This window comes from Grammomys surdaster, unplaced genomic scaffold, assembly GCF_004785775.1.
Source record: "Grammomys surdaster isolate TR1022 unplaced genomic scaffold, NIH_TR_1.0 279, whole genome shotgun sequence".
Classification (NCBI taxonomy): Eukaryota; Metazoa; Chordata; class Mammalia; order Rodentia; family Muridae; genus Grammomys; species Grammomys surdaster.
The window spans coordinates 2,180,994-2,208,486 of NW_021604720.1; the positions used below are offsets into that span (position 1 = coordinate 2,180,994).

At 40.1% G+C, this 27,493-nt stretch overlaps 1 protein-coding gene across 1 annotated transcript in view; it reads right to left on the reverse strand.

The window, feature by feature from the left end:
* The window catches only part of Cep128 (centrosomal protein 128), a 344,929-nt gene that overhangs the window by 43,253 nt on the left and 274,183 nt on the right, over positions 1-27,493 (reverse strand). The window contains exon 22 of the mRNA XM_028777280.1: positions 18,252-18,275. Coding sequence (XP_028633113.1) covers positions 18,252-18,275 — 24 coding nt within the window. The remainder of the gene's footprint in view (positions 1-18,251; positions 18,276-27,493) is intronic.

Sequence of the window (27,493 nt, forward strand, 5' to 3'; positions counted from 1 at the left end):
AGGGGGAGGGGGAGGGGGAGGGAGAGGGGGAGGGGGAGGGAGAGAGAGAGGGAGAGGGAGAGGGAGAGGGAGAAGGGGAGGGGGAGGGAGAGGGAGAGGGAGAGGGAGAGGGAGAGGGAGAAGGGGAGGGGGAGGAAGAGGGGGAGGGGAGGGGGAGGAAGAAGGGGAGGGAGAGAGGAGATCTTGAAACACTCAGCCCTAAGTAGGATGTCTCCATCAAATCCCTCACCCCAGAGCTCAGGGAACCCTGCAGAAGAGGAGGCAGAAAGATTATAAGAGCTAAGATGGGATAGAGGACACAAAGAAAACAAGTCCCTCTAAATCAACATGAGCAAAGCTCATATGACTTCACAGAAAGTGAAGCAGTATGTATAGTACCTACACAGGTATGTATCAGGTCCTCAATGTATATATTATGGATTCCACTTTAGTGTTTTTATGGATTTCTGAGATTGTAAACAGGTGGGCTTCTGATTCTTGTGTCTTCTCTTGAGCTCTTTCCCTTCTGTTGGTTTGTTTTGTCCAACTTCAGTGTGATAGTTTTTGAGTGAAAGAATGAATTTTGTTGAATGAAGAAATGAATGAATGAATGAATCCCTAGCTACTAGGGTAAAGGTTTGTCACTTATACCTGCTGAGAGAATAGTCAGTTTTCTCCAATAGAGTGACACTGGATATATCATCCACTCCAGGACAAGCCTCATGTTCAGGAGTAGGTGACCAACACATAATGGACTCCCCAGTTTGTGTGTGGATATGTGCTTTTTTTGGTTGTTTTTGTTTTCTCCCTGTCTTGGCTGTGGTTTTATTTTGGCTTCTTGGTTTTGGGAGGTTTCTGTTGTATTAGGTGGGTTTTTGTTTGTTTTTAAGACAGAATTTAAAATTGGGTGAATAGGGAGGGGGAAGGGCTCTGGAAGGACTTGGAGGAGGGGAAGAATATGACTGAAATATATTTAAATTTTAAAAACTGTTTAGTAGAATAAAATTTTTTTAAAAAAACTAAAGGCTTTAAAAGATATTTTCCTATCAGCGTTTCTTAGCATATAAGTATCAAATTAGCTATTTGGGGGGTTGTATTGTGTTAGAATGTTTGATTTTTCAAAATTATCATTTGAAATGCTGTCTTGAGTCTCATATAATTTTTAAAAAGGAAAAGAAATTATAAAGAAAAATACAGGATTAGATGCAACTGACCTTGATGAAATATTAACAGGACACCCACCAGTGAAAAGCTTTTTTGCTATCATGTGAGTCTATCAATCCTCTAAGCCCTACATATCTCCTCCCAGGGAGCCCCCTCACATGACTCCTATGAGGGCTGACAACGTCTGCTGGGCTTCATGGGTACTGTCTCAAGCTGCCTTGCAGTAGTGTTCCTAAGGGGAGACAATATTTAGACCCCATTGTTTTGCATGTAGTAGCTGGTTGCCACGTATGGAATGGAGACAGGGATGGAAACCAATGATAAATGTCATGGGGGAGTCACACAGCTGTGAGGGAGACACAGCCCATGTAGTCTTAGTCAACCGCCTCAAACAAATTAACATTTACTCAAGAAGAGACTGGGGCAAAAATCAACAAATTCACCCATTATGCTGAATTCCTTTAAAAATGTATTAACTGCTTATGAGGCTTCGAAAGATGCTGGTTTTATATATTGTCCAAATTGTTAAAAATGATAGGACTGGTCAAACTGGCTCTTCATGTTTAGTCAAACAAATTTTAATTTTAATTTCAATAAGAGTCTAAAAATTAAGCTCCCAAGGTTCATGGAAGACTTTAAAAAGTGGGATATGACAAAGAATATTGGTGGCACTATTGTGGTAGGTCAGTAGGCCTTAGGAGAGGAAATAGGATGGTCTTCACAGAGGAGGAGCAGCGAGGAAGAATGAAGACAACGAAGGAAGGCAGGCTAATGGCAGACTCCTCAGCAGAAAAATCAGAGAAACCATAAAGAGGAAAAAAGCTGGCCCAAAGCATCACTGAAAGCCATTGCTGTGTGTTACCACTATCTGGGGAGCCAACACTAAGGCTGAGGTGGGCAGAACTAAGGCTACTGGGATTTCTGTAAAAAACGCTAAGTCCCAGTTAACACCACAGAATTTTGGAGGTAAGATTTAGAGAATGCCAAGATGCCAAGTGTAGCAAAACCAGGAGTTGAATGGAATATTCAGGTTAATAAGCTAATAAGCCAACCTTTTCCCATCCATATACTGCTCTTGAGTCTGGTAACAGACATTTTAAAATTTAGAAAACTATTTCCCCACCTAGGATCTCATTGGATCTTCTCAGCCTGTGTGACATCTGGACAAACATTAGATTCATTTCACAATAGCAGAAATTGGGTTGAGAGAGGCTAGGTGAGCTGCTGTGTGCAGAGCCCCAATTTCTAATCAAGTCTTCTAACTCCCATGAACCAAATCCCGGTCATTCTCTGAATATCTGGGCCCCACCTGACTTTGCCCCTGAGCTCCTTACACACCCAGAACAAGCAGGGAAAACTAATTCCCAAATAGGAACATTGAGATATCACAGGATGAAATATGTGAAGAATCAGAGTGACAATATATGCTCTGAACAGAAGAGAGCATTTCATAGAATGCATGTGGCAGCCAGTGAGTCTACGTGCTTGACACATCACTTTGCTTGTGTCTGGTAGCAAGGAAGCTGCCCTGGGACATGCACCATTAGCCTTCATAATGGGCACATGTACAAGGGAGAGCTACTAGAGAAAAACATTGAAATGCTCCAGAAAAACACTCACAGAAAGCCAGTTAAGCAAAATAACTAAGAGCACCCAGGAGGATAATGACGGAAGGGCTACTTTAATAGTTTGGCTTTTACTGTTTGATGTTTAAATATAATGCAGTTGGGGCAATGATAGGTTGAAATGGTCTATGGATGTTAAATAATTAACATCAGGCCATCTAGGCTACTTAGATTAATAATGCTAATAGTGACAATTTATACTGTCTCCAGTCTTTCATCTGAGATCAAAGTTTATTAAAAGCCCAAGACAAACTTTATAAACACTTGTGAAAGTGGTATTACAGCAGTTATATAGATGCATGCAATAAAAAAAAAGATCAACTGAGGTGTTTAATACAACAGAATAAGCTCAAAACAGAACTGGTACTGAGGCCTAGGGGCATGTCAACATTCACAAGCAACAAGCAACTGTAGATCAAAGCTGCTCTATGGAACTCTGTTTACCAATACATTTAGGGCACATAATGAATATGGTCTACAGACGTCAGTCCCCCCCACCCCCTCCCATTTCTCTCTATTCTTACCAATACCCTTAGGGAAAGTAGGCTAGCAATCAAAGTTCTTCCTTTCACTTTGCATGAGTCATAAGACAACCAAAAGAGTTCCATCACCTGAATGTATCGACCCTTGCCAGTCATAGGAGAGAATACAGAATGGAAAGACTATTGTCACTAATCAGGACACAACACCAGGCTTTGCCTCACTCAGGAAGTCATGAGCTTTCTGGCCTACAAGTACCCCAGTACAAACCAAGGGATGTGTCAGAAGGACATTTAAGACTCAATCCAGTTTGAATATTTTCAAAAGTGTGAGGTCCCTGGCCAAGGAACTAGTTAGCTGCTGTCGCTTCAAATGACCTGTGTAGCAGGTGGAACATAGTAAGAACTTGGAAAGAATCCAAGGCACATTATTTCCTGATTAAACTAACAGATACTAACCGAGTGGACATTTCGGGGACCTCCCATGTAGCTCCTGCTAGACTGGACTTGGCCAATAGGAGGAAGGAGGTTCTATAATGTAAATGACTCCATGCCAATCATTACAAAAACCAAGCACACAGGAAATGAAGAGAACATTAATAACTTATCCAGGGTTATCCATCTGGGTGTCATCATAACATGGCCAGAACCTACACATTTTCACAATTAATCAAGTATCATTTTTACAAATATGTACCCATTACTGAAAAACAAGGCAAATGTCACCTGAAACTTGTAATGTATTCAAATACATACACTCGATGAAAATGCCCCAAATCCATTTTTAAAAACCCATTTAAAAATATATATAAGATCTTCTAGTCTTACATATGACATATTGAAAGTGTAATGCCATTTTTTTTTCCGGCTGATTTAAGATCTAAAGAAAACAACTCACATCTCTTACACTCAAGCTTACCAAGATATGCTCTTTGAAAGACAGAAGGCATCCCTTATGCATGTTATGTTTTATCGAAAGATACTTGTACTTTGATTTATAAATTATATTTCTGTTGTTTTCACAATAGAAAGAGTGTTTTACTCATAGGATGCAGTTCGTTCCTGATAGTGTACAGACCTGGACAAGCAAACACAAGCAAGGCATTTCCACAAGCAGCATGATTGTGGAATCACCATCAGATGGGAGGCTGCGGTCTCACCTGCAAACGCAGTGCAGCTACGACCTATCTGTGCTGGGGAAGCCTCATTCTTTATGTAGTCCCTCAATGATACATTCCCTATCCCTATACTTTTATGAAAAACCTGACAGGGCTGTAAGGAACTTTTTTTTTCAAGCTGGAAGAAATCTTATAGTTTTGATTTGACCATCACCTCTTGCCATCGGTTGTGACTATAAACAGGGCTGCTTGCTTCAGTAATGTTGCTGTGCTTGACCATGAGTGGTCTTCTTCTGGAGGTTTAACCCTTTGAAGTTGACCCCATTATTGGGAAAGACAAATACTTTAATACTAATAAATCGAGAGCCTGGCTTCTGTGTTTGGGGAGAAGGTGGACGAAGGAGAATGTCTAGATTGTTTCACTCCAGGTCCCTCATGAGAGATTCATGAGATATTTCCGTCTGCCCTCAATGCGAATGCACAGAAGGTGGACCAATGCTGGAGCAGTGGGAACCTTGGCAGGGCAGGCTGGGACAGGATTTGTGCAAACCCTTTTTCCGGTTTCAGTTTGAATGGGTTCCCAGGAAGTGTCAAGTCCAAACAAATCCAAAATTTTACAATGTAGCTCAGCCAAGACTGCTGAGATTCACCTGATTCTGGGTCAAAAGCGTACAGAGCACACTGCGTTTTATTTGGTAAAAAGCCAATTGGCCTGAACCTCTCAGGCAACTTCAATGAGAAGCTCATAGTCCTGGCAAAACCAAAAATGAACATGGTTTCATCTTTGGGTTTGAAACAGCAATTTTGGCCTTTGTAAAGAGATAAAGGCAACTTTCTCTTAGCTGTAAGGTCCTTGTAAATCCTGAAGGGAGGCACTAAAATAAGGAACATCTAGTTATATGGCCTGATTCAGATTCACATACTCAGGTCAGGGTTTCCTGGGCACAGCAGGGGCACTTAGTAAGAACATTAACTCATTAGTGACCATATATTCCAAAGTATCCAGGGCACAATTCATCTTGTTAACAAAGAATGCCTGCTCTTCAACTGCTGAGCCTGCGGAGTTCTGTACAAATGTCATCAATGATGAATAATTACTTTAAGATTCAGGGAGGAAGAGAAAGAAAATTGTATCAACTGGCAACCCCGCTACATGATAGGGAGGAGTACGTATATGGGTGAATACATTACAATTTCCAAAAGGACATAAAACACGCCCTTGTGAACTTGGTGTAAACATGGACTGGACACCAGTATTCAAGGTCACTAGTATATGTGTAGTTCACATATGTACCACTAATGACAGTAGGATGGATGGTTTAGGTCTTTACAGAACTGCCTAAGAGGCCACGAGTGTTTTAGAAATAATATTTCTCAAAATGTCAATGGGGTTTATGTTTTTTAATAGCTTCAGGTTAAAATTCATGACTATACATCCCAAAACACAGTAGATTAGATGGTTTTAAGTATTCAAGAAGCAGACTGGATGCTAATCCACTGCAAACTCATAATTGCACATTTACTATCAGTCGATGGTTTTTCAAAAATTTAATTGCTTTCTAAGGTAATTATTTAAACTATTTAGGTTCCTAACATATAAGCATACACAGAGGTTGTTAGCGTTGTTTAGATAAGTCCAGGCAATTGCAAAGAGTCACATTTCCACAACAATAGAATTCCTTCTCAGTATCAGTATCTGTGTACATGTTGCTGTGTGTGTACATGTTACTGTGTGCATTCACTTACATCCTCGAACACGTGTGTGTGTGTGTGTGTGTGTGTGTGTGTGTGTGTGTGTGTGTCACACACATGAGAAGCCACAGGGCAACATTCGCTATCTTCAAATTACTCCCAACCTTATTTTTTAAAATAATTTCTCATGAAACCTGGAACTCAAAGTTAGACAGCCTGGATTGAATTCCCATCTCCCTGGCGATACCAGGTATTGACACAGGTATAGGAGATCACAACTCTGGTTCTTATGCTCATGCATCGAACCCTTTACCAGCTGAGCCACGGAGTAATGTATAAAACTATACGTTACTCATTTAAAGTTATTCAGTGATCTTTTTATATCAGTAGTATTGGCTTAAAAATGAAAATTATTCTGAAAAAAAATTTAGGGAGTGACAACAAAACTCTGCCGGATAACTTAAACAATGGAGATACTGTGTTAACAGATAAGGTAAAGGGAGCTATTCCCAGAAGTCGGGGTTATTAAAGGAAATCTCCTTACCAGTTGTTGGCCTTGACACCCCCAAACAATGCAGGCAATTTCTGCTGCAGTTGACTGCCTACCAGAACTAGGCAAAGCTCTTCTCTAAGGACACCACACATCTGGATTTTAGGACACAGGGAAATTGATCTGGGATTGTATGGAAGCTTCCTCCTTAGGAGGCAGCCCCCAGTACTCTATATGAAGCTATTTAGACTTCTGAAGGTACACTGAGTCTTACTCAGCTGGGTGCCCTGTGTGCAACAATATCAAAGGGATGCAAATGAGGAGCTTATTGGTACAAGACTGCTGTCTGTTGTGAGGGGAACTGACTGCTTTCTCACTAGATTTGATGACTTCTTCATAGGTACATTGAGCTGTAAATCTGGTCAAATGCTCATGGGGAGGTCATAAACCCTAATGTGCAAACTGCTGCTGCTGTTGTTTTCCACATGGACACAAAATGGCTGTCATATTACCTTCTGATAACTGTGTTCATACACTCTGGTAAAGAAGCTTCTTGTTGCAGTGGCCAGCAGTGACTAAAGAAACATATAACTAATAGATAACTTTTGAATGTCCAGCCATATATGGGCATCAATATCCTCTCCAGGCCTCAGGGAACATTATGGAAGAGAGGGCAGAAAGAATGCAAGAGATGAAAGAAGAGATTGGAGGTATGGAATGCTGACTCCCAAGAATGACATGAAGTCATACCAACTGTGATTAACTAACTATACAAGGTCTATATAAGTTTGGGCCCATCAACAGCTTGTCATGAAGTAGGGAGGTTCTCATAAAACTTAACTCTTTCTGAGGAATTTATAAGTTGTTAACAGTTGATTCACCTGATCAAGGAGCTAAGGTTCCTGGAAATGCCAGTAAGGAAACTCACTTGGTAACCAAGGAAACATATGAAAACCCACAACTAGCAATGTGCAGAGAGTGAGAGACCTTGGAACGAACACTCAGTCCTAAATAGACTGTCTCCACTGAACCCCTCCCCTTGGGCCTCAGGGATTCTTGTGGAAAAGGAAGATTTTAAGAGCCAGAGGGGATAGAGGGCACCAAGGAAACAAGGCCTTCTAGACACAATAAGACTGAGACACATAGTAACTCAGATATGTTAGCTGCATGTACAGAGACCCTATCTACAACTGATAATCACTTGCAAGAGGAGAGTTTGTAGCAGTATATTTCCTGCTACATTAAACTTGGTATTCTGGGAGGAGCTAATGTGGGAGGAGTAAGGAGAGGAAGAGGAGAAGGAAGAGGAGTGAGGAAAGCCGGGAGAGATAGGAAGGAGCCATGGAGAACCACGTTTGTGTCCAGGATGGTCCTGGGTAACGATTTATATCATAAGGTTAGATATTGGGTTACAACTCTAAATTGTATGGGCATCTTGTTTATTGAGCATTTCTAATTATATAAAGCCTTTGGATAATATTATGTATTAGTGTCTCATTTCTACTGGGTACCAAGTGGATGGCAGGATGGTCTGGGCACACTCCAGCCTTGTGGAGACAGCATGGGAGATTGGCGGAGCCATCTCCCACTCTGGCGTCTTGTGGGTGGCAGGGCCAGTGCTTCTGGACTGCCTAAGCCAGTGGCCTGAGCGGAGCAGCGGGAATACATGGCTGCTTGTGGCCTCAGGCCTTGCCATCGGGAAGATGGTGGCCCGGTATTACAAGACTGATGATAGAGTGCTGCCATTTTAAAATATTATCATAACAAAGGTTAGTCCCCCCCCCCCCACAATGGAGTCTTACTGAGTATATTAAACACACTTAAGGCCAAGCCCCAACCCAGCAATAGATCATCAACACTAAATGAACTCAATAGCATCTTTGGAGTTTTGTTTTGTTTGTATTTTTTTGTGTTTTGTTTTGTCTCATAGTGATTTCTCTAGGCATATATTTTTAATCTTACTAGTCTTTTACTTATACATTATGGCTTCCAATTTTGAGGTTTTTGTTTTGTGTTTTTGTTTTGTTTTTTCTTTGCTTGTTTGTTTGTTTGTTTTAAAAGAGAAAGGGAAAGACAATGTGGAGCTGGATGAGAGGGGAGTTGGGGAGAACCTGGGAGGAGATGAGGAAGGTGAAATTGTAATCAGAATACATTGTATGAAAAAAATCTATATAAAAAAGATCTGAAAGTAGAAGGGGAGTAGTTAGAAAGAGGAAGAGGATTATATGTAGTAGGAGGGAGATAAGAAGGTAATAAGGCACATTATTAGAATATGGCATGCATATATGTATGAAAATGTCATACTGAACCCTACTATTAAGTATAATTAACATATACTAATGGGAGAAATGAAAAACTCAGAAGCAACTTACACAAAACCAAGGAGGTAAGAAAAAGCCTTATACTGTGAAAATCCACCCATTTGTAGTTAAAAACTTTGAGTTTGAACAGAGTCACCTTGCATAGGTGAACAATGATGCTCCCAGAAGGGAGGTTGTTAAATAACAATCATAGAGCCAGGAATATTCAATATCTCCCTATAAGTTAGTAGTCACGGAGGTCAGGGAAGCACCCAAACAATGACGCCACTGTCATCCTCTTGGTTGCCACCATAACTAGATTATAAAATTCTAATGCTGAATAAAACTTGGGTTATAGGAGTCAGAGAGGTCAACTATGAACTCATCAGGAAGGCTTCCCCTTACTGACTAGCTTTCGGAGGGCTGGAAAGCACTATGCAGGCTGCTCGGAGAGATGACATCAGTGGTCTTGCCCATCACTGTATCCAGCATGCTACAACACTGACCTGTCAGACAAGTTGTGTGATAGTGGCATGATATGTGTGAGAGTAGCCAACCTATTTCTGATTGCATATAAAGTCTGCTCCATAAGACAGATTTCATACCTGCTGCTGTAAACCTAGTCAAAAGCCTACGACTAGGGAGACTGTAGGCCCTGGGCAGGAGCCTACCGCTGCTGTTCAAACTGAATTCTAAAAGTTTTGCTCACACCCATAGTTACACTGTTGTCCACCTTGGTCAGAGGAGCTTCAGGCAGTGGGCAGCAGTCAGTGGAGGAAGCATAACTGGTCTAAGTGCTCAGACTAAGCGATTGTGACTGTGAGTGTTCAGCTGTATTCAGGGCATCTCTGCCACCCTGCCCTTCCCAACTTAAGAGGAGGACAACACGAGAAGAGGAAAGGGAAAGAAAAGAGGAGGATGAGGGAGAAAGCAGTGGATGCCGCCTTCTGGACATGACACAGCTAGTGGGCACTCACGAGCACATAGTAGGTGCTTACTTGCACCAGAACAAGCCATTTAAACTTCAGTAGGATGAGGTAGGGAACCAAAGTTTCCACTACTAGCTGAGGAGCCATGGGCAGCTGAGGACTGCTAGAGAAGGAAAAGACAAGTTTAGATGGAAGTGTCCTGCAACCTCAGGAGGTGTTGAAGGGGAATGTGGAAGGTGGGTGTGATCAACGTACACGTTATATTCATAAGAAATTTTCAAAGCACCATTCCCTGAGACTGTTAATGATACTGCTGTGCTTGCGGGTAGGAGCACAGCATAATTGTCCTCTGAGAAGCTCTACTCAGCAGCTGACTGAAACAGATGCAGAGACCCACAGTCAAACATTAGACAAACGTTAAGCCATTAGACAAACCACAGTCAAACAAAACCTCAGGGATTGAAGTCCCTGAAGGGGATAGGGACTCTACAGGAAAACCAACAGAGTCAACTAACCTAGACCCTTGGGGGCTCTCAGAGACTAAGCCACCAACCAAAGAGTATACATAGGTCTGCCTTGTCTGGCCTCAGTGGGAGAGGATGCATCCAACCCTGTAGAGACTTGATTGCCAGCATGAGGGGGTGGGTACAAGGGGATGTGGAAAGGGGTGCCCACTCTCTCAGAGGAGGAGGGGAAGAGGGATGGGGGAAGGTATTCTGGGAGGAGGGGATTGGGAGGGGTGGACAGCGTTTGGGATGTAAATAAATAAACAAAATTTTGAAAACCAAAAAAATGTAAGAAAATAGAAAGTTAAAAACAGAAACCACGAAAACACTAATTTTGTCACTGCCCTTCTCCATTATACTTCTAATAATTTTATAGTGTATTATACTAATATATTTGTTACTCCGTCATACTTTGGAATAAAAACATTCAAGTATAGAGACAAACTACATTCTAAAATTTCTGATGACCATAAAATATATGTGGATGCTACATATATTTTTTTCAGGTTAGATTAGCACTGTAAGTAAGAAATTTTAAGAAAACTTCTTAAATATGAAATGTTAATAAAAGAAAAAGAAATCATAATGTATAACTTGCTGGGACGAGGATAATGTCCCTTCCCTGTCCCCCATTAGGCTGCGTATTCAGGTGTAAAGGCTGATTCTGTTTGCGTAAGTCAGGGTTTCACTGTATTTCTTTGTATTTTCTTTTCATAGATTTAATCATTGAGGAATTTTCTGCACCTAAACGTACAAGGAAATAAAAGCTGTGTTCTCATATCAATCTTACTCTTTGACTGTCTTCCTATTTCTATGACAATTACTACATAGCGATCTGTCATGCAAAATTAATTACCATGATTTCTCTGTTTGTTTAAATTCCTTTTTGACTTCATTGGAAGCAAAGAGCTGGAAAGCACCCGATGGACGGAAGGATTGGAGCCTACTTACTAATCATTCACTCTCTCTTGGGAAGGCATAACAAGGATGCTTGCTGTACACACACCTCTGTTGGCATGCCTAAGTGTCAGCAGCACTTGCTGTTGGAAAGGAGACCTGAAAGGTACAGCAGACTGTTCAGGCAGCACAGTGTAGAAAAAGTGCATGCAGAGTTGAGGATGGGAAAGGCAATCCTCTCTATACTGTTTGTGCCTAAAACTCTTGGGCAGAGCTTTGCATGTCCAGGGGAGCACATTACCCCAGCAGGAAAACACATTGCGTCTCACTAATTATCTCTGGACATCACTGTTAGAGGTGGCAAGAACGATTTTGAAGTAAAACAAACATTAAAAAAAACCCTACGTTCTAATAACATGTTTCAATTCTCCTTTTTTTTTGGGGGGAAAATATATCATGGACAAAAACCATGGATTATGTGTGTGTGTGTGTGTGTGTGTGTGTGTGTGTATAAAGGTTAATGAAAGTGAGAATTCTTTATAGTTGTATCTATCATTCCCATAGATACTAATGAGGACCAGCTGAATTACATTGTGTAATTAGTGTGTTGAATTACATTGGTTAATTTTCTAATGCTAAACAAGTCTATATTCCAGTAATAATTTTCAATTTACTCATGACTACACTTTTTAATAAATTTGTATAAAAACATTAAAAATTGATATTTCTAATAATTTGGTACACTAATTTTGTATACATGGTAATACTTGAAAAGACACAAATTTTCTTTATTTACCCTCTGTCTGGTTTTGGAGTAAAATCATGCAGCTCATAACACGAGCTGTACATCTGCTTTCTTTCTAAGTCTCTGGAAAACTTCTTCTAAAACTTAAAGCTCTTTATGGAATACTTGAAAAGTTTAACCTAAAATTATTCTGTTTTGGTGGCCCTTTGAGAGAAAATTATCAAGAATTCAGTCCTGGGTCTATCCATTATCTTTATACTTATGCCTAAGAATTACACTTTCTGGGAATTTGGTCCTTTCCTCTGACACTTCAATCGTAACTTACACAGAATGCCCCTTTCTGTTCACATTCTGCAGTTTCTGGGATTGTATCTTCACCCATGAGTAACAATGGTCACAAGCACCAAGGCAGTCTGCTCAAATCAAATTTGCAGGTCAAGTCATCAAGCTCCACTTCGCCAGACCCATACATGGTTACTTCTTTCTAATTCAATATTTCCTAGTATTCTTACCTGGGGTGGGGGTGGGGGTTAGATTTCTCTACATTTATTTGACATTTCTTTCCTCTTCATCTTAATTTCAATTCTTGTCTCTAATGTAAGCATCTAAGTACTTACATTTCTCATAAAGTACTCTTCGCTGATCTGACATAATTCATTATCATTCCATTCTACACATTTTACATTTCCCACTACAATTTATGCTTTGAATTGTAGGCTGTTTGGAGGGCTGCACTGAAATTTCCACATGGTCATTGTTTATATAGTTATCTTTTTAAACCTTGGAGCTAATGTATGGCTGTGTGATTAAATTCTGGCTCGGGATATAAAGAAACACGTGTGTGTAACTTTCATATTTCATTAGATGATGTATACACCCCTTTATCTGTTTTTTTTTTCCCTTGTACTAGTTCTAATGCCATCATAACGATCACAAAGGACGAGGCAGGATTACACTGAGGCAGGCAGAGCAAAGGAAGAGCCTGAGTTCCTAGATTTGGCCATGCTCCACTCATTCAGGTCCTCATTTGTGGGGAATGATTAGCTCACATATGGGCGCCAGCGTGGGTTCTTGAATCTTGTTGGGCGGGAGTCTTGACTGAATTCACTCCGAGCATGGCACTGGGCAGGTGTTATGGGGCCCTGGGGCCCAGCAGGGGGAGTTCTCACTCAGTCTGGTAGTTCCTCGGGGGTGCAGAGCTCTTGTATTGGGGCTTCCCGGGCCAGGAGGTGGCCAGGGACCGACTGGTCTCAAGCTCTTGGGCTCTCAGATGCTGCTGGGAGGCTGTGAAAGGACCGAGACTGGGAAGCATGTGGGCACGTGACCAGCCGACCCATAGCCGAGAAAAACAAGGAGGGAAGGGAAGAGGCCCCAGCAGCACCCCGCTGGAGAGACTTGGTTACTGTGCTCACATAGCAGACTCAGCTAGCTTGCTTGAAGATGTGGGTCCCTGTGGTTGGGACTCAGAAAAGTCCTCCAGGCAGGAAGTTAGGCACTGTGGCTGCAGTGGCTCAACATTAAAGGCCTTCTCTGAGTTTTCCCCACAGTGGGCCCCAAAGACACGAGAAAGTCCATGGTTCCAAAAGGGTTTATTTTCATGGCAGATGTAGATGGATCTTGCAGTACCCCCATGAAACTCAGGGCAGACCTGAGTTAAATAGGGAGGGAGAAGGAGGAGGGTGTGGGAAAGAATGCTTAATTGGTTCCACCCTCTGGCCTTCAGGTATGTAAATCATACCTCATTAGTATGTAAATCTCTCTAGGCCCCGAGGCCTGTAGTCACGCCCTCTACCTGTGCTCTTTGGGAGGGGCTGCATTGTCCTACGTGACTGAACAGTTCAAGTCAATGGAGGTCCATGCCATGTGTTAGGAGCCTGGATTCTGGGAGCGCAGCGGAATAAATGCCCATCCCTTGCAGGGTCTCCAGGCTCCTTCCAGCCAGCACTTCTACCAAAAACCAAGACCCCTATCATAGCCCTACACTCATTAGGCTTGAACTGCTACCAGAAACTAATTTTATCTTAATGATTTCCCACTATCATATGGGGCTGTGTGTGATATTACAGTCATGCGAAGTTTCAAGAACTGAATACAGGAATCTAAAGACCCAAAGTGTTCCCAGAAATAAAAATAAAGGGAGATACGTAAAGTACGTGAATAATGAATGCATGCTCCACAGTAAGTTGCTGTGGATCTCCTTCAGTTTCTTACTTTCTCACTAGTCGCTTCTCTTCCTCTTAGCCTTGACCTCCATTTACTGAGTCTGATCGTCCTTTAATGGAACAGTGACATCACCGACTGTTCCCAACCTTTCATTTTTCCCATGCAAGATTCTAAGGCTGGCTTCCATCCAAGTTGCCCCTTCCCATCCTTCTCTCCAGTCTTTCAGCATACCACTCTGTCATGGCAGGCCAACCAAACCCTGTCTTTTCACCATATTTCAAAACACAAGTAAGGGCATAAAAGTCATTAATGGCTCTCTATGGAATTAAAAAAAATCTAACATTCCTCGGCTCCTAACATTTATGCCCAAAGAAAAGTGAGAATTCTTCCCAAGCATCCAGAGCCAACCAGCAGAAACTGGTTTTCAAAAGGAAGCCACTTATACCTCTGGTGGCTTCCCACCAAGCTCTTTGGTTTGCATTTCACAGTCCCTGCGTGTTAGCTCTTACTACTGTAAACTGTGACCTATGTGGAAGGCTGCAGTGAATCTGTCCTGAGCAAGCATGAAAGGCTGGGAAATGGGATTCAGTACCTTTTGCTGAGTGCACCCTTGTGGATGTTCTGACTCTACCAGATCTCTACACCTGGCACTGCTGTTGAGTTTGTAAAGTTCCAACCCACGGAGAACTGACAGGAAATGATTCTAGTTTACAGATAATTAATTTTGTCTAGTTTCAATTGATTTCATTTTTTTTTTTTACTATGGAATAACCCAATTCATTTCAGCAAGCCTCCTCCTTCCTCTCTTCTTCCCTGACTTTCCCATTCTCTTCTCCTCCCTCCCTCTATCCTTCCCTCTCCCTTCTACTCTCTCTGCAGTTCTTTGGAATCAATTATAATAACCTGTTCATGCCATCATTAAGCAGTTAAATAAGCACATTTGACAGAAGCTCATTTTATGATTACACAAGAATCATAATATACACTGCATTAAAAGTATTGGCGTGACAAATCCTATGTTCATTTCTATTACACCCTCAATCTGGAATGCCTTCTTTGGCTCTTTCTGCATGACACTACCAACTCTTCCTACTTCACAGATAAATCTGTCCTCCTCATCATGTCTTCATACTAAAACCCTGTAATTGTTGTGTTGTGCCCAGACACAATGTTGCTCTAATTTATCCTACCAATCTCTCTTTGGTAACAGCTGCTGCACCGTGCATCTCTCTCCCACTCAGGTGCCTGGAGCAGTACATTTTACTGCAGAGCAGTAGCTCACTTATATGCAAGTGACATTCCGCCTCAATCTGACTCCACATTCAGTAAGGGTCCCAATCACAGCTTCTTTTCCTTTTCTCCTCCTTCACAGCCCCCTCAGAGTACCCAAGAAACACACAAACCCCATATTACTGCTGCCTATGAGCTGGAGCTCTTAGTCCAACATTTTCTTCCAGCAATCACTTATTTTTATTTGGGAGATCAACTTCCTGTATTTTGGCTGAAGGGGTTTCCTTTTGAGGAAACTCAGTGTAAACAGAGAAAAAGGTTAGTACTCATTAAAACACCAAATAGTGTAGTACTATCTGGAAAGATCCAGAAATTAATTAATGTACTTCTGGGAAATTTTCCCCTCATGTACTGATATTTATACTTTCATTGCTATGTACAGTCTTGGATAAGATTAGGGTATGTGTTTCATCCAATGTATATTTACTGAATGTCTACCATATATATGTGGAGTTTTTGATAGATCTTATGGAATCATTTACAGATGATGTATAATTTGAAATCCAAGGAGCTTGTCTGATAGTGAGGCAGAAATGTGAGGAAGGGTGGAGCAAAAACACAGAGATCACTGATGACAGCTGTCAAATGACATCATAGGAAAAGAAACACCGGGCTTTGGAGTATTAGAACTAGCTGACCTCTTAAAAATAATCAATCATCGGTACCCCTAATGTAATAACGAAATGCAAAGTGACATCTGCTCCCCAACAGCACACACCCCGCATGTTATTCACTCTGTGACCTTCACAGCCATGGCCAAGTGTGGAACACCAAGATGTGCCTATGGTCTAGAGGGTGAATTATGAGGAAATAATAAATGATTCAGATTGCTTTCAGCACATTGGATTTTATGGACTATAAAATACTTTATCAGTTGGAGAGCCTACCAACTGAATTAAATTCTGCTTCTTATAATGCCATATGAAGTCAAAGGACTTCATAATATTTGAACATTAATATTATTACCAAGCATTTTAATTTTTACGGTTTTACTTATGATAATTATTTTTTGAGAAACCTGGTTCTGTACCAACCCCAGTCCATTTAATCATTTTTATTTTTCTCATGATGACTTTTAATTTTTACCTTTGGTTCCAGGGGACCCTTTGTAAAAGACCTTTAAGATTCTACTGCATGATACTTCATTAGTAAAGATGTTAGGCACATAAAAATACCAATAAATAGAAGGAAATGACAAAGACTTTGCATTGATGTAACTTTTAGTTTTGGATATCACATTGATAAGGTTCAGATATTTAAATAAAAATAACACATGACCACAATGATAATGACGAACAAACACGGGGCTTCAATTCTTTCCCAAGTTTTATTCTTTCTCCAGTATCATCATTTGCTATAATAATTTTAACATTAGCCATTTTTACAGATGCAGTCATGATATACTTTTCTATATATGTATATATAGTGCTTTGTGCTCTCAGTGTACATCTGCAAATACACACATTGTGATTTTTTCATATTTTTAAATGAATATTTAGCTCATAAGCTTGTTGGCAAGACACCCCTGAAACACAAGAAAACCGGACGCTGTACTCCTCCAATCTGTCACACTGACAGGGGAAGGTGAGTGAACAGTTTGAGTGGTCCGGTTAAATCAAGGGAAGAATTACGTAGAGTTTGGCTAGTGTCGCTTTATAAAAACAGGCCCATTTATTTCTACTTCTTAAAGTACAGAGACTTAAGTACTAGCTTTATTGCTTAAAGGAGTTTTATTCCTTCCTGTATGTTAAAAATTTACCAAAAGTCCCAGTGTTCCCAAGATACTCTTAGTATTTTATGTAGTTTTTAAATGACTATTTAATGCAAAAATACGCATATCCAGCATTTATATCAACGTTTTATACATCGCTATATTTCGCCCCCCAACAAGAACATGACAATCTTTACTTCTTCAAATACGCCTTTTTAGTACTGCATAGTATTTTGCCATAAAGCAGTACTATGCTGTATTCTACTGGTTTTCTAACTTTCCTTTATTTTGTGTGGTGCTGGAGGCTGAACCCACGGTCTTACATATGCTAGGCAGGCTCTTTACCCCTGAGCCTCACACAAGTCCTGTTTTTCTGGTTCACAGGGCTGCTGTGAAGTCAAGTGCCTGCTGTGTGTGTAGTGTCTTGTGTATCTGTTTCTTGGGTTGGTAAACCATCACTAAAGTACACAGGACTTTGTTTCTTGAATTCATTTTCACTTGAAATTATAACATAAGCCTCTCCTACCATGACCGCAGCCTGTTCGGTGAAAAGAATGTACTTCACCTACGTCCTTCAACTGCAGGCATGTGGTTTCATTCTTATATTTTAAAATTCATCATGTTTCTAAGAAATAAATTCAATCATGTTCTGTTTATAGTTAGATAGTTAAAATTATTCCCCAATACTAGATTTCTTCAAGTAAAGTTGTCGTCAGAAAAAGTCTGATCCAGTTTCATGGGGTTTTGGTTTTTTGGTTTTTTGGGGGGAAAGAGGGGAGGATAATGATAAAAACTGAAAACAGTATGTTAAAAACCTGGACTTCAAAGTGTTTGGCATCCAACCACTGCACTGAGGGTGGGATGCAGAAACAATACAAGGCATGGACCATAGTTATACTAATCCCTTTCCCACAGAGAGTACGGCTTGGCATGTCTATCCCGAGACAGCTGCAGCTCCTTCCGTACCGGCAAAATTTCATTTTGAAGTTTTCGTCCAAAAGGTTTACATCCACCTACCTTTTAGACACAGTTTAGCGCCTTCCCCACTTTGGATCTTAGTAGTAATTTTAGAAATGTTCTCTGGAATTGCTTCTGTTGGTGAGCTCTGAAATCCATATCAGAGAGCAGTAATTCTAATACAAGAAGGCAAAGGCCCCACTTACCATTTGTAATGCATTTACACGGTCCTGCAAATGAAGCACAATACAGAATCATTAAAGCAATGCTGTATGTTTTCAGGCTTTTCTGCCTACCTATTATTAGCAAAACATTATGATGAAAACAGATGACTTCTTACTCAGATGATCTCAGCAACAGAAAAACGGGCAGGAAGGACCCAGTTACCTCTTCTTATTGCACCTACTAGTGGATAGGACCTCTGGGCTTCATGTAATAGTAAATGTGATGAATTCAGGTCCAGTACTGAGAGAGAGGAAGAGCTCTCATCATCACTACTTTGTTCACATTTTCCACTTAAGAATATGTAAGAGTTAGATAAATGTACTGGCATGACTCACAGCTGGCTGGTAGAGTGGCACACAAATGACACTCACACACACTAGCCCCTCAGGCAGACAGCGAAGCCCGTGCTTAGGGAAACTTAAACATAACATCAACAGGTCAAAGTCATCCACAAATACTTATTGAGAACGATTTCCATGGCGCTAACCCTAACCCCTAGAGGGCCCTGGTATATAGTCACTCTATAGAGTACCTATAGAATGTTAATTTATAGAAGTACTTGTTTTAAAGAAATCACAGACAGTAGCATTGCTCAACAAGCCAAATTATTGAGGAAAAAAAATTTGAAGTCAACACTTATAATAGCAACTCTCTAGAGGTGAAAGTGCAAGCTGGACATATTCACCAAGTTTAAAAACTGGATTTGAGAGTCTGAAGGTCAAGATGAAGGCCAGATTTTCCAGGGCCAAGGCCATGTGTCTTTCTTTGAATATTTTGAGCAACTGGTGGAATTGGAATCTATAATCTTTGGAAATCTTTGGAATCTATAATCTTTTCCTTTAATTAGATTAATGATTCATTCACCTCACACCCTTCCCTCTCTATGGTATCAGAGAACTAGAGGCCTCCGCAGAAACTGAGGGCTCTCCCCTGAGGAGTTCTGTAAGTGAACCCCCAGACCTTACATTGGGAAACTGACCTGAATGACCAGCGAACATATGACCATGAGGGCACAAATTAGGATATTAGGGTCATATATTATGGAATGTCTACCCAAAGCTGGCTACTGAGAGGCACAATTTGTTCAATTCCATTTTGTTGGCATATTTAGAAGGACCTCATCTTGCCACCACCATGAGTTTCATTAAATCAGTATTCCCTGGTGACTAATTAGTATCATATTTGAGCACATATGCATATGGCACCTGGAATGGTCTCTACCCTCTTGCTACCAGGCTTCCTATTCACAACAAACCTAGAGCAACACCAGTTAGCAGTGCTTCACCATCTTGTGCAGTCTAAGCAGACAAGGCTCCCCTGGCCATTATATATAAACCACTAGGTGGGGATGCCAAATGTTTATAATCCTTATGTGGACTTGAAGTCTGCCCCATACCATGCTCTGTGGGCTGTTTTTGTTTAATGTTACTGTATTTTAAGAAAATACATTTCCAATGGCTTGAAATAAGCAAATTCATATAATGTCAAAACAGAAGAACTTAATTATATGTCCATCTGCTTTCATTCTTATCACACTTACGGCAAAGATGATCTGATCTATGCTATATGTCTGAATTCCATCTAAATATTTGTATGATTTGTAAGCGTGTGTCTAGTCATAGGACTATGGACCCAAACAGTCAAAAACACCATCTGTTAAAAACATTAAGGCGTACCAGTACTACATCCACATGTAGCTTACTATTGTCTACTTGTCTGCAGCCTACTTTCTTCACAAGAGGGAAAGGACTCAAGGAGTAACGAAAAATGAATGCAAAAAAAAAAAAAAAGTCAGGGGGAGCCTGCATTTGCCACAAGACTAACCACCTGAGTTTGACCTCTGAGACCGACATGGTAGGAGACAATCAACTCACAGATGTTACCTGTGGACCTCTACAGGCATGACCCCATGCACACACAGATAAAACAGATGTGGATTGTTTTAAAATAAGGAAATAGAAAGTTCTTAGTAACCTACATTGTATTCATTCCAGTTGTCAACCAACAAAGCTAATATGAGTCTAGTCATTCTTCCCATTAGTGAGCATGGTCTAAACTACATAGTTTCAAAGTCTCAATTGTAGAACATAAAGCAAAAGGACTCCTTATCTTTTTAAATTTACATGATTTAAAAAATTATGAAAGGAGAATAATATACCTAGCCAAAAATGCAAGCACTGCTCTACTAAATGTTTCAGTGGTAAGTAAGGTTAAGTTTTTTGGAGGTTTCCCCCTTTTTCTTTTTTTCTTTGAATTGCCAGATTCCATAGCTTTTTATCTCCAAGCACCACCTGCACTCTCAACTCTTTAAAACCCGTATTTCTAATCTAAACCTTGAAAAGCATTATGACATTAAAGAAGTAGTGAAAGACTAGGGAAGACAGCCTCCACAGTAATGAAGATACTGTTATGATAACAAAACTATTTCAGGTGCTATATTAGTGACTTTACCATTATAGATCTGGGTATCTGATGAAAAGATAACTGCCCAGGAAAATGCACATTGTACACAATATACTCTTACATAATTTTGCATGGGCTTTTAAGACAATGAGAGACCCTGTAAAGCTATCTAACGTCTGCCAATTCATTTACTGTATATAAAAACATCTAAAAATAAGACATAAGAATAGTATACAAATAAGTCATTGAATTGAACAAATCTACTTCTGCTTTATGAAATATTTCTGGATAATCAATAACCAATGAGGATAAAAGAAACAAGACTAATGCAGAGGCAAAAATATTAATTTCTAAGGGGAATAGAAGATTAAACAATAACAATATCAAAAAAGAAATCAAAGGAGAAAGTTCGTTCAAATAATTTGAAGAAACAACATTTAGGGAGGATAAAGTTGACAGTGATATCACTGGTGTGGTGTGTGTGTGTGTGTGTGTGTGTGTGTGTGTGGTGTGTGTGGTGTGTGTGTGTGTGTGTGTGTATGAGTAGATAAATCATTTTCTACCATTCTTTTAATCTAAGCAAAGTTAAGGAAACACCTACAGTGGCAACAAAGAATAATTTTAATATTTACAGGACTGCCACACATGGGCTGCACAGTCACTGGCTTAAAAGTGTAGGGCTAACAGCTATTCTTTCACGTGACTATCATACACTATCTAGTGAGAATAATGTAGCTAGACATTGTATTCTAATTTATTCTGAGCCTGACAGGTCATGTAGACAGAGCTATATTTGGAAGGAAGCTTACAGCATGCATACTGTTAAAATATATTTTAACTTTTTAGAATGAGGTGAGCATTCTGCTGTGAACCATAAATATTCATTTACTTATGGTCAAAATGGAGTGTGCATTAGAATTCAGGGATGAACTGAGGCAAATTCATTACTATCACTGCAGATGGGAAGGGACAGGCAGCCAGGTTGGAAATGAGCATGAAATGGATCACTGGTATCGGAATGGTGGATCACTAACAGTTCATTTGAATCAGCTGAACCAATCAATGAGACACATTGAATTAGTTATCACATTTAAGAGATGAATTAGAAGCTTACAGATTAAAATCATAAGAATTCATCTGCCATAGAAATGTAGAGTTGGAGACCCCTAGTGTCCTCATTACAATCACACAGCATGTTCAGAGAAGGGCTCTAAATGTATCCTGAACATAGGAGAAAACAACACTGGCATACAAACATCAGAATCTGTTCCACACCAAAGCTTTACACATAAAACAATTTGGGAATCCTCTTTGGAACAGGGGATAATGATGGGGGTATAGTTTTCAAAAAGAAAACCCCACAGTAATGACATCTTCCTATTAAAAGCACATAGCCTATTCTGGAAGGCAACTGCTCAGCTTTACCCCAAAGACTGCTACACAGGGCCCCTCTTGTCAACACCAACTCTTCTGTGTGTACATGTACACATGTGCCTATGTGTGTGCATGTGGAAGCCAGGTGTCAATGGTGGGTGTCTACCTCAATCACTCTCTGCCTCATTTTTTAGATAGAGCTTTTCACTGATGTGGAACTCAATCATTTGGTTAGACTAACTAGGTGGCAAGCCTGAAGCCTTCTCTTTCCAGTTCCCATTGCTTTTGTTACAGCCATATAAAAAAAATGTCCAACTTTGTAAGTGGTGATGGAAAACAGGTTCTCATTCGGGTATATTACAAGCTGAGACATCTCACCAGGTCGAATGTCAACTCTCTCTAGGGGACAATCACACTGTACCTTCTAATCCTTTAACAAAGGGTATTTTAAGGAACAAAATGCACGTAGTAAATACATTTTTTCCTTCAGGGTATTTCCTCATAGCAAGCTGTTGCATTTAACTATTTGTTAGTCATTTAATAATTAAACAAACAAAAAACAAACAAACAAAAAGAGTAGACATAACCTCAAAAGCATTCTTTTTCAAATGTCAAGACAGTCCAAAGAGTGGAAGAACAAAGCTTTTATTGAGTGTCACCAACAAGATATTTCCTAGAGGGATTTCAATAAAACGAAGATGAAAAAATAGTCTCAACAGAGCAACATCAAAAGCTTTTACAATCTAGAATAAATTGACTCTGAATAAACTACATGCAATTATGATGTATACATGAAATTGCATGCTCCCTTTCAATAGGCAAACAAAGTTAGCCTAGCCTAGACTCTAAAAACTTGAGATTAGATGGTATTAGACAGATGGCACTAGTGTGCCAATCATCCAATGCTCAATTTACCCATCACTGGACACAGTTTATTGTCACCTCATCTCCCTAGATACTACCTACCTATTTGTCATTTCATTAACTGCTTATATGCTTTTCTTCAAACTAACCTATTTCATGGTCCAAAACAATAAATCAAAACTAATGAAAGAAATGAAAAAAAAAACAACAACAACAGTAACACATGAAGGTTTTATTTTAAAATGCTGTCACTAAATGACCAAACAGACTTACCAAGAAAGGCAAGTTTAAACGGACATGTCAAATCCTGGCCTAGTCAGGGTGTCTAATAATACTCCGTGTCATCTGGCCTAGTCTGGCAAGTGCCTGAGACAATCATAGGATTTAAAAGCAGAGTCAAGAGAGTATCCTCTACTTTTCCAGTACATTCTCTTGGGTATTACTGATGTCAAGATGGAGACCTGTGGGCTAGCAGCTGTTTTCTATGCCTTCCTACTGCTTCAATCTTAGATTAGCACTTAGATGGTGGTTTTGCTTGCTATGAGGTCATTGCTGACCGTAAGTCAGTTGGCTGTTCGGGAGAAGGTAGCAGTGTACTCTCACAAGGATGGGGTACAGTTTAGTATCTACTGTTGAGGGAAATGCAGAAGGGCCTGAGTGATAGCTTGTGAAGTGGGGAATGGAAATGGGAGTGGAGTGAATGAAGCTTTGAAGATTTGTCTCTAGACTTTAGACTGGAAAATACAACCTGAAAGGAGGGAGCTGAGGTTTGTTTCAAGATGCTATAATTTCTTCCACTTAACTCTATAAATCTAATACCAAAGTAAGTTTTTTTCACTCCATTTCAAAATAAGAAAGCAACAACTTTTATTTTTTAAAATGAAGGATTGTTGCAAGATTCCTCCTTTAAGACACAAAGTAATGGGGGGTGGGGGTGGGTATGTGTCTACAACATGTACCTTAAAGAAATATCGAAGGTGGAAGGTGGTATTATCTTTCTCCTGGGAGTGTCCAATTTCATATTGAAATGGCTACTTGTAGGAAAAAAAGGGCTGTGTTCAGTGTGTGGCATCTGGGCTACAGGACCAGGGAAAATTATCAGCAGAATAAAATATAGCCTATGGCTGTGGCTGTGTCAATATAAATGACAGCTGATATGATTTCTAAGATGAACTATTCCCAGAGAGACAGGCAAGAATAGCAGTTGGAGAGTAGAGGAAGAAAGCCAGCAACTCAGAACCCAACACATCATAATTTTATCAAAGACTTATTTACACTTAGTAGCATAGAGTACAGGTCTCCAGCTGTGAGGCTAGTCACACATTTGCAACAACAACAACAACAAAAAATCTCTGAAGCCTGAACAGGTCAAATTGCAGTGTTGATTATGGCACGGCTTATAAACATGTTTGTGTCATGAAGAATGTGTAGGAAATATTAGGGCGGTCTTACATTTTCAGATAGAACAGGGATGTGAACCTGACAATCTTCAACTGCAGCTGGACAGCCTCCGACTGCAGCAAAGGAGAGCCCTGAAGATGACATTTCCTTTGCCACCCTCAAGGGCATACATGCCCTGGGCTTCTTGGAAGAAAATGATAACAAGAAACACCATATAAGCAAGGACTCTTTGGCCCAAGCTCCTTCCTCATGAGGACTGAGTTACAGCCTTAGCATTGTAACGCTGTCCCATGTGTGACACAGTTGAGTCTTAAATAGCACAACCACACAGTCCACCCTCATGATTAAATGGCTCATGTCTGTGCAATTCCAACAATCTGCATCCTAGTTTACACACAGCGTCATTGACTCAACCTTCTGCAGGGCGTGGCTATGTTCCACCCACATGTTCTTGGGTGTAGGTACTTCTCAGTGTTACGTGCCAGAGGGGCTGCAGCTATGGAAAGTCAAGATCTGAGCTGGACAGTTCAGAGCAAACTATTTGTCTGACTTTGTGTCATATAGTCTTCTTCCTATTCTGTTTAGCTTTAATTAAAACACTATTATTAATCTGTATTTCCTAATACACACAGAGAGACACAGAAGAAAGGTGGGGAATGGATACAAAATAAACCTCAGATTACCTATCCTTGTGCAACCAATGGGTAACTATTTTTTTTAATATCTAATGATATAGAGGAAAAACACACTTGAATAACTTGTTTACACATCCCTGTAGGAAGCATACCTGAGGGCTGGATTATCCTGTATGCCCAAAAATAAAGCAGATGCATTTTTCAGCTATTCAATTTAAATATCCTAAACATTCCTATCTATGAAATACTTAACTGCTTTATCTTCAAATTGAGCTGCATTCTGAGTATTCACTGCAGACTGACTAGCTTCTTCCCAAGGTGGAAGTTTAAATCGAAGATTCGGCTGTTTAAGAGAGATGGGAGTTATGAAAGAGTAGGAGAGCTCTCTTGTCTTAAAGTTATTGGGAGTGCTCAAAATAGTACAGCGGTAAACATAACACGAATACACCATAACTTCCAACTAATTTTTGAAATTTTATATTTAGAGAAAATAGCATCATGCAGTGTTTTTAAATGGTTCCCCAGATAAGTCCTTATTGCACTTAAAGCCACAAAGTCTAGACAAATCATCACTTGAAAATTTGAAACATTGTTCCTCTAGGATGATAAAGAACACCAGGATTTAGCTTAATGTGCCCAAGTTGTCTTGATTTCACAAAACTGCATTGGAAACAAAAAACAAAAAACAAAAATGGACACTCAGTTCCCAGGTCTAAGAAGAGAGAGAATACAGAGAACTATGGCTTCTCAATAGCCACCCTGGGCAGTCTCAGCTACTATGAGTGTTGCTCAGACTCTCAAGTTTACCGCAGATAAGGGGACATCCAGGACGCTCAGTGATTTTAGACCAGGGAGGTCTGATCACATGACATTAGACTTTCCTTCTTTGCCAAATTACTCTAAATTCTACCAACAGAAATTTTATCCTATATAGAAGTGAAAAATTTATTCCCAATGTCCCTGTGCCAGTTCACCTCTCAAAGCGCAAGCACTTTTCCATTAGGTTACCATGAAGCTAGTCCAGGAGTTGGGAGAGTGGATCCAGCCAGCTACCTGTTTTCACAGGACCATGAACTGAAATAGTCATTATACTTTTATTTGGTTGAACAAAACCAAAGGAGAGCACTACTATATGAAATTATATGAAATCAAATGTCAGTGTCCCTAAACTAAGTTTACAGGGACATAGCCTGGTGATTGCTTATGCCTTGTCTACAGCGTTTTCCACGAAAGATACAGTGCATAGTTCAAGACAGGCAGAGCTGAAGGTAGTTGGAATCTGAACTTTTCAACAAAGCACAGTGGCCACAAAAAGATATTGATGTCTGTTATGAATTTCTTTCTACTTGACAGAGGTCACTGTGTATTTCTGGAGAGGACAGGATGATATATACACACACGCGCGCGCGCACACACACACACACACACACACACACACACACACGCACACACTATGGCAGGGAGAGGAGAGAACAGTGAGAGAAAAGGAGAAGAAAAGAGTGCTATATTATTTTACAACTTTACTCCACTATTTACAAGTTGGCCGTGCATAGATACCAATACTCAGACTAGAGACTATTCCTCAGGACAGTGTTTACTCCTTTTAGAAAGTTTTATTTTTCATTTTCTTCCAATGCCTTATTTCCTGTCTTTCCCCCTCCTTAATTTCCACTAATTTATGTATTTAAGTCCTTCACATTTATTGAGATAGGCACTATGTCAGACATAAGATCAATAAGGAAGATAAAGTCTGTCTTTCTTTGTGGAGCTCACATTTCAAAGGATAGCAAAGAAATAAATAAAGAAGGTATGCAGGGATTGTCCCTGTGATGTGGGGTGAAGGTTTACTATGCATAGCCTGGGAAGGGTTACTCCTTATAGAGACAGTATCTCAGTTGATGCTAAAAAGATGGAAAGGAGAAAGCCATGGAAAGATCTAGGAAGAAGTAAATCACAAGAGTGGGTAGTGATGTAAAGGTTCAGAGATCAGAAGGACTGTCGTTAATTCCAAGGCTGGAAAACACAAGGGACATAGTGCTGTCTACTGAAACATTTCTTTCAGTTGCCTATATAAAATAACACCACCAGTTTTTCAACTTTAGGTACCAAAACTTGTATTAGCTCCTTTTAGCATATGTTCTTAATTTTAATATTTCCTCAAACTCCCAATAGCAGATTGCTATTAATTTTATTTAAAGTAAAAAACAAACTAAGAACATTAGTGTTGAATTTCAAATCATGTGTACATAAAGCATAGTCTGTAATACAAGTCTACTTCAAATGATCTAATTCATCCCCCTCCCCTCTTCCTCTTTATTGACTATATTTCTTCTGCTATGTATACCAGGCTGGCCTCAAAACTGCAACCCTCCTGACTCAGTCTCCTAAGTCCTACTATACACATTCTTGAAAAAAAAAAGCCAAATTAATCAAACCCTGATCTTAACGGTGCTGGGGAGGACAGTAATAAGTCCTTTATAGTTATCATGGCTATTTTGCATGCAGTTTTAGACATACACTGGATCCCTCTTCTGAGACATCTCCTT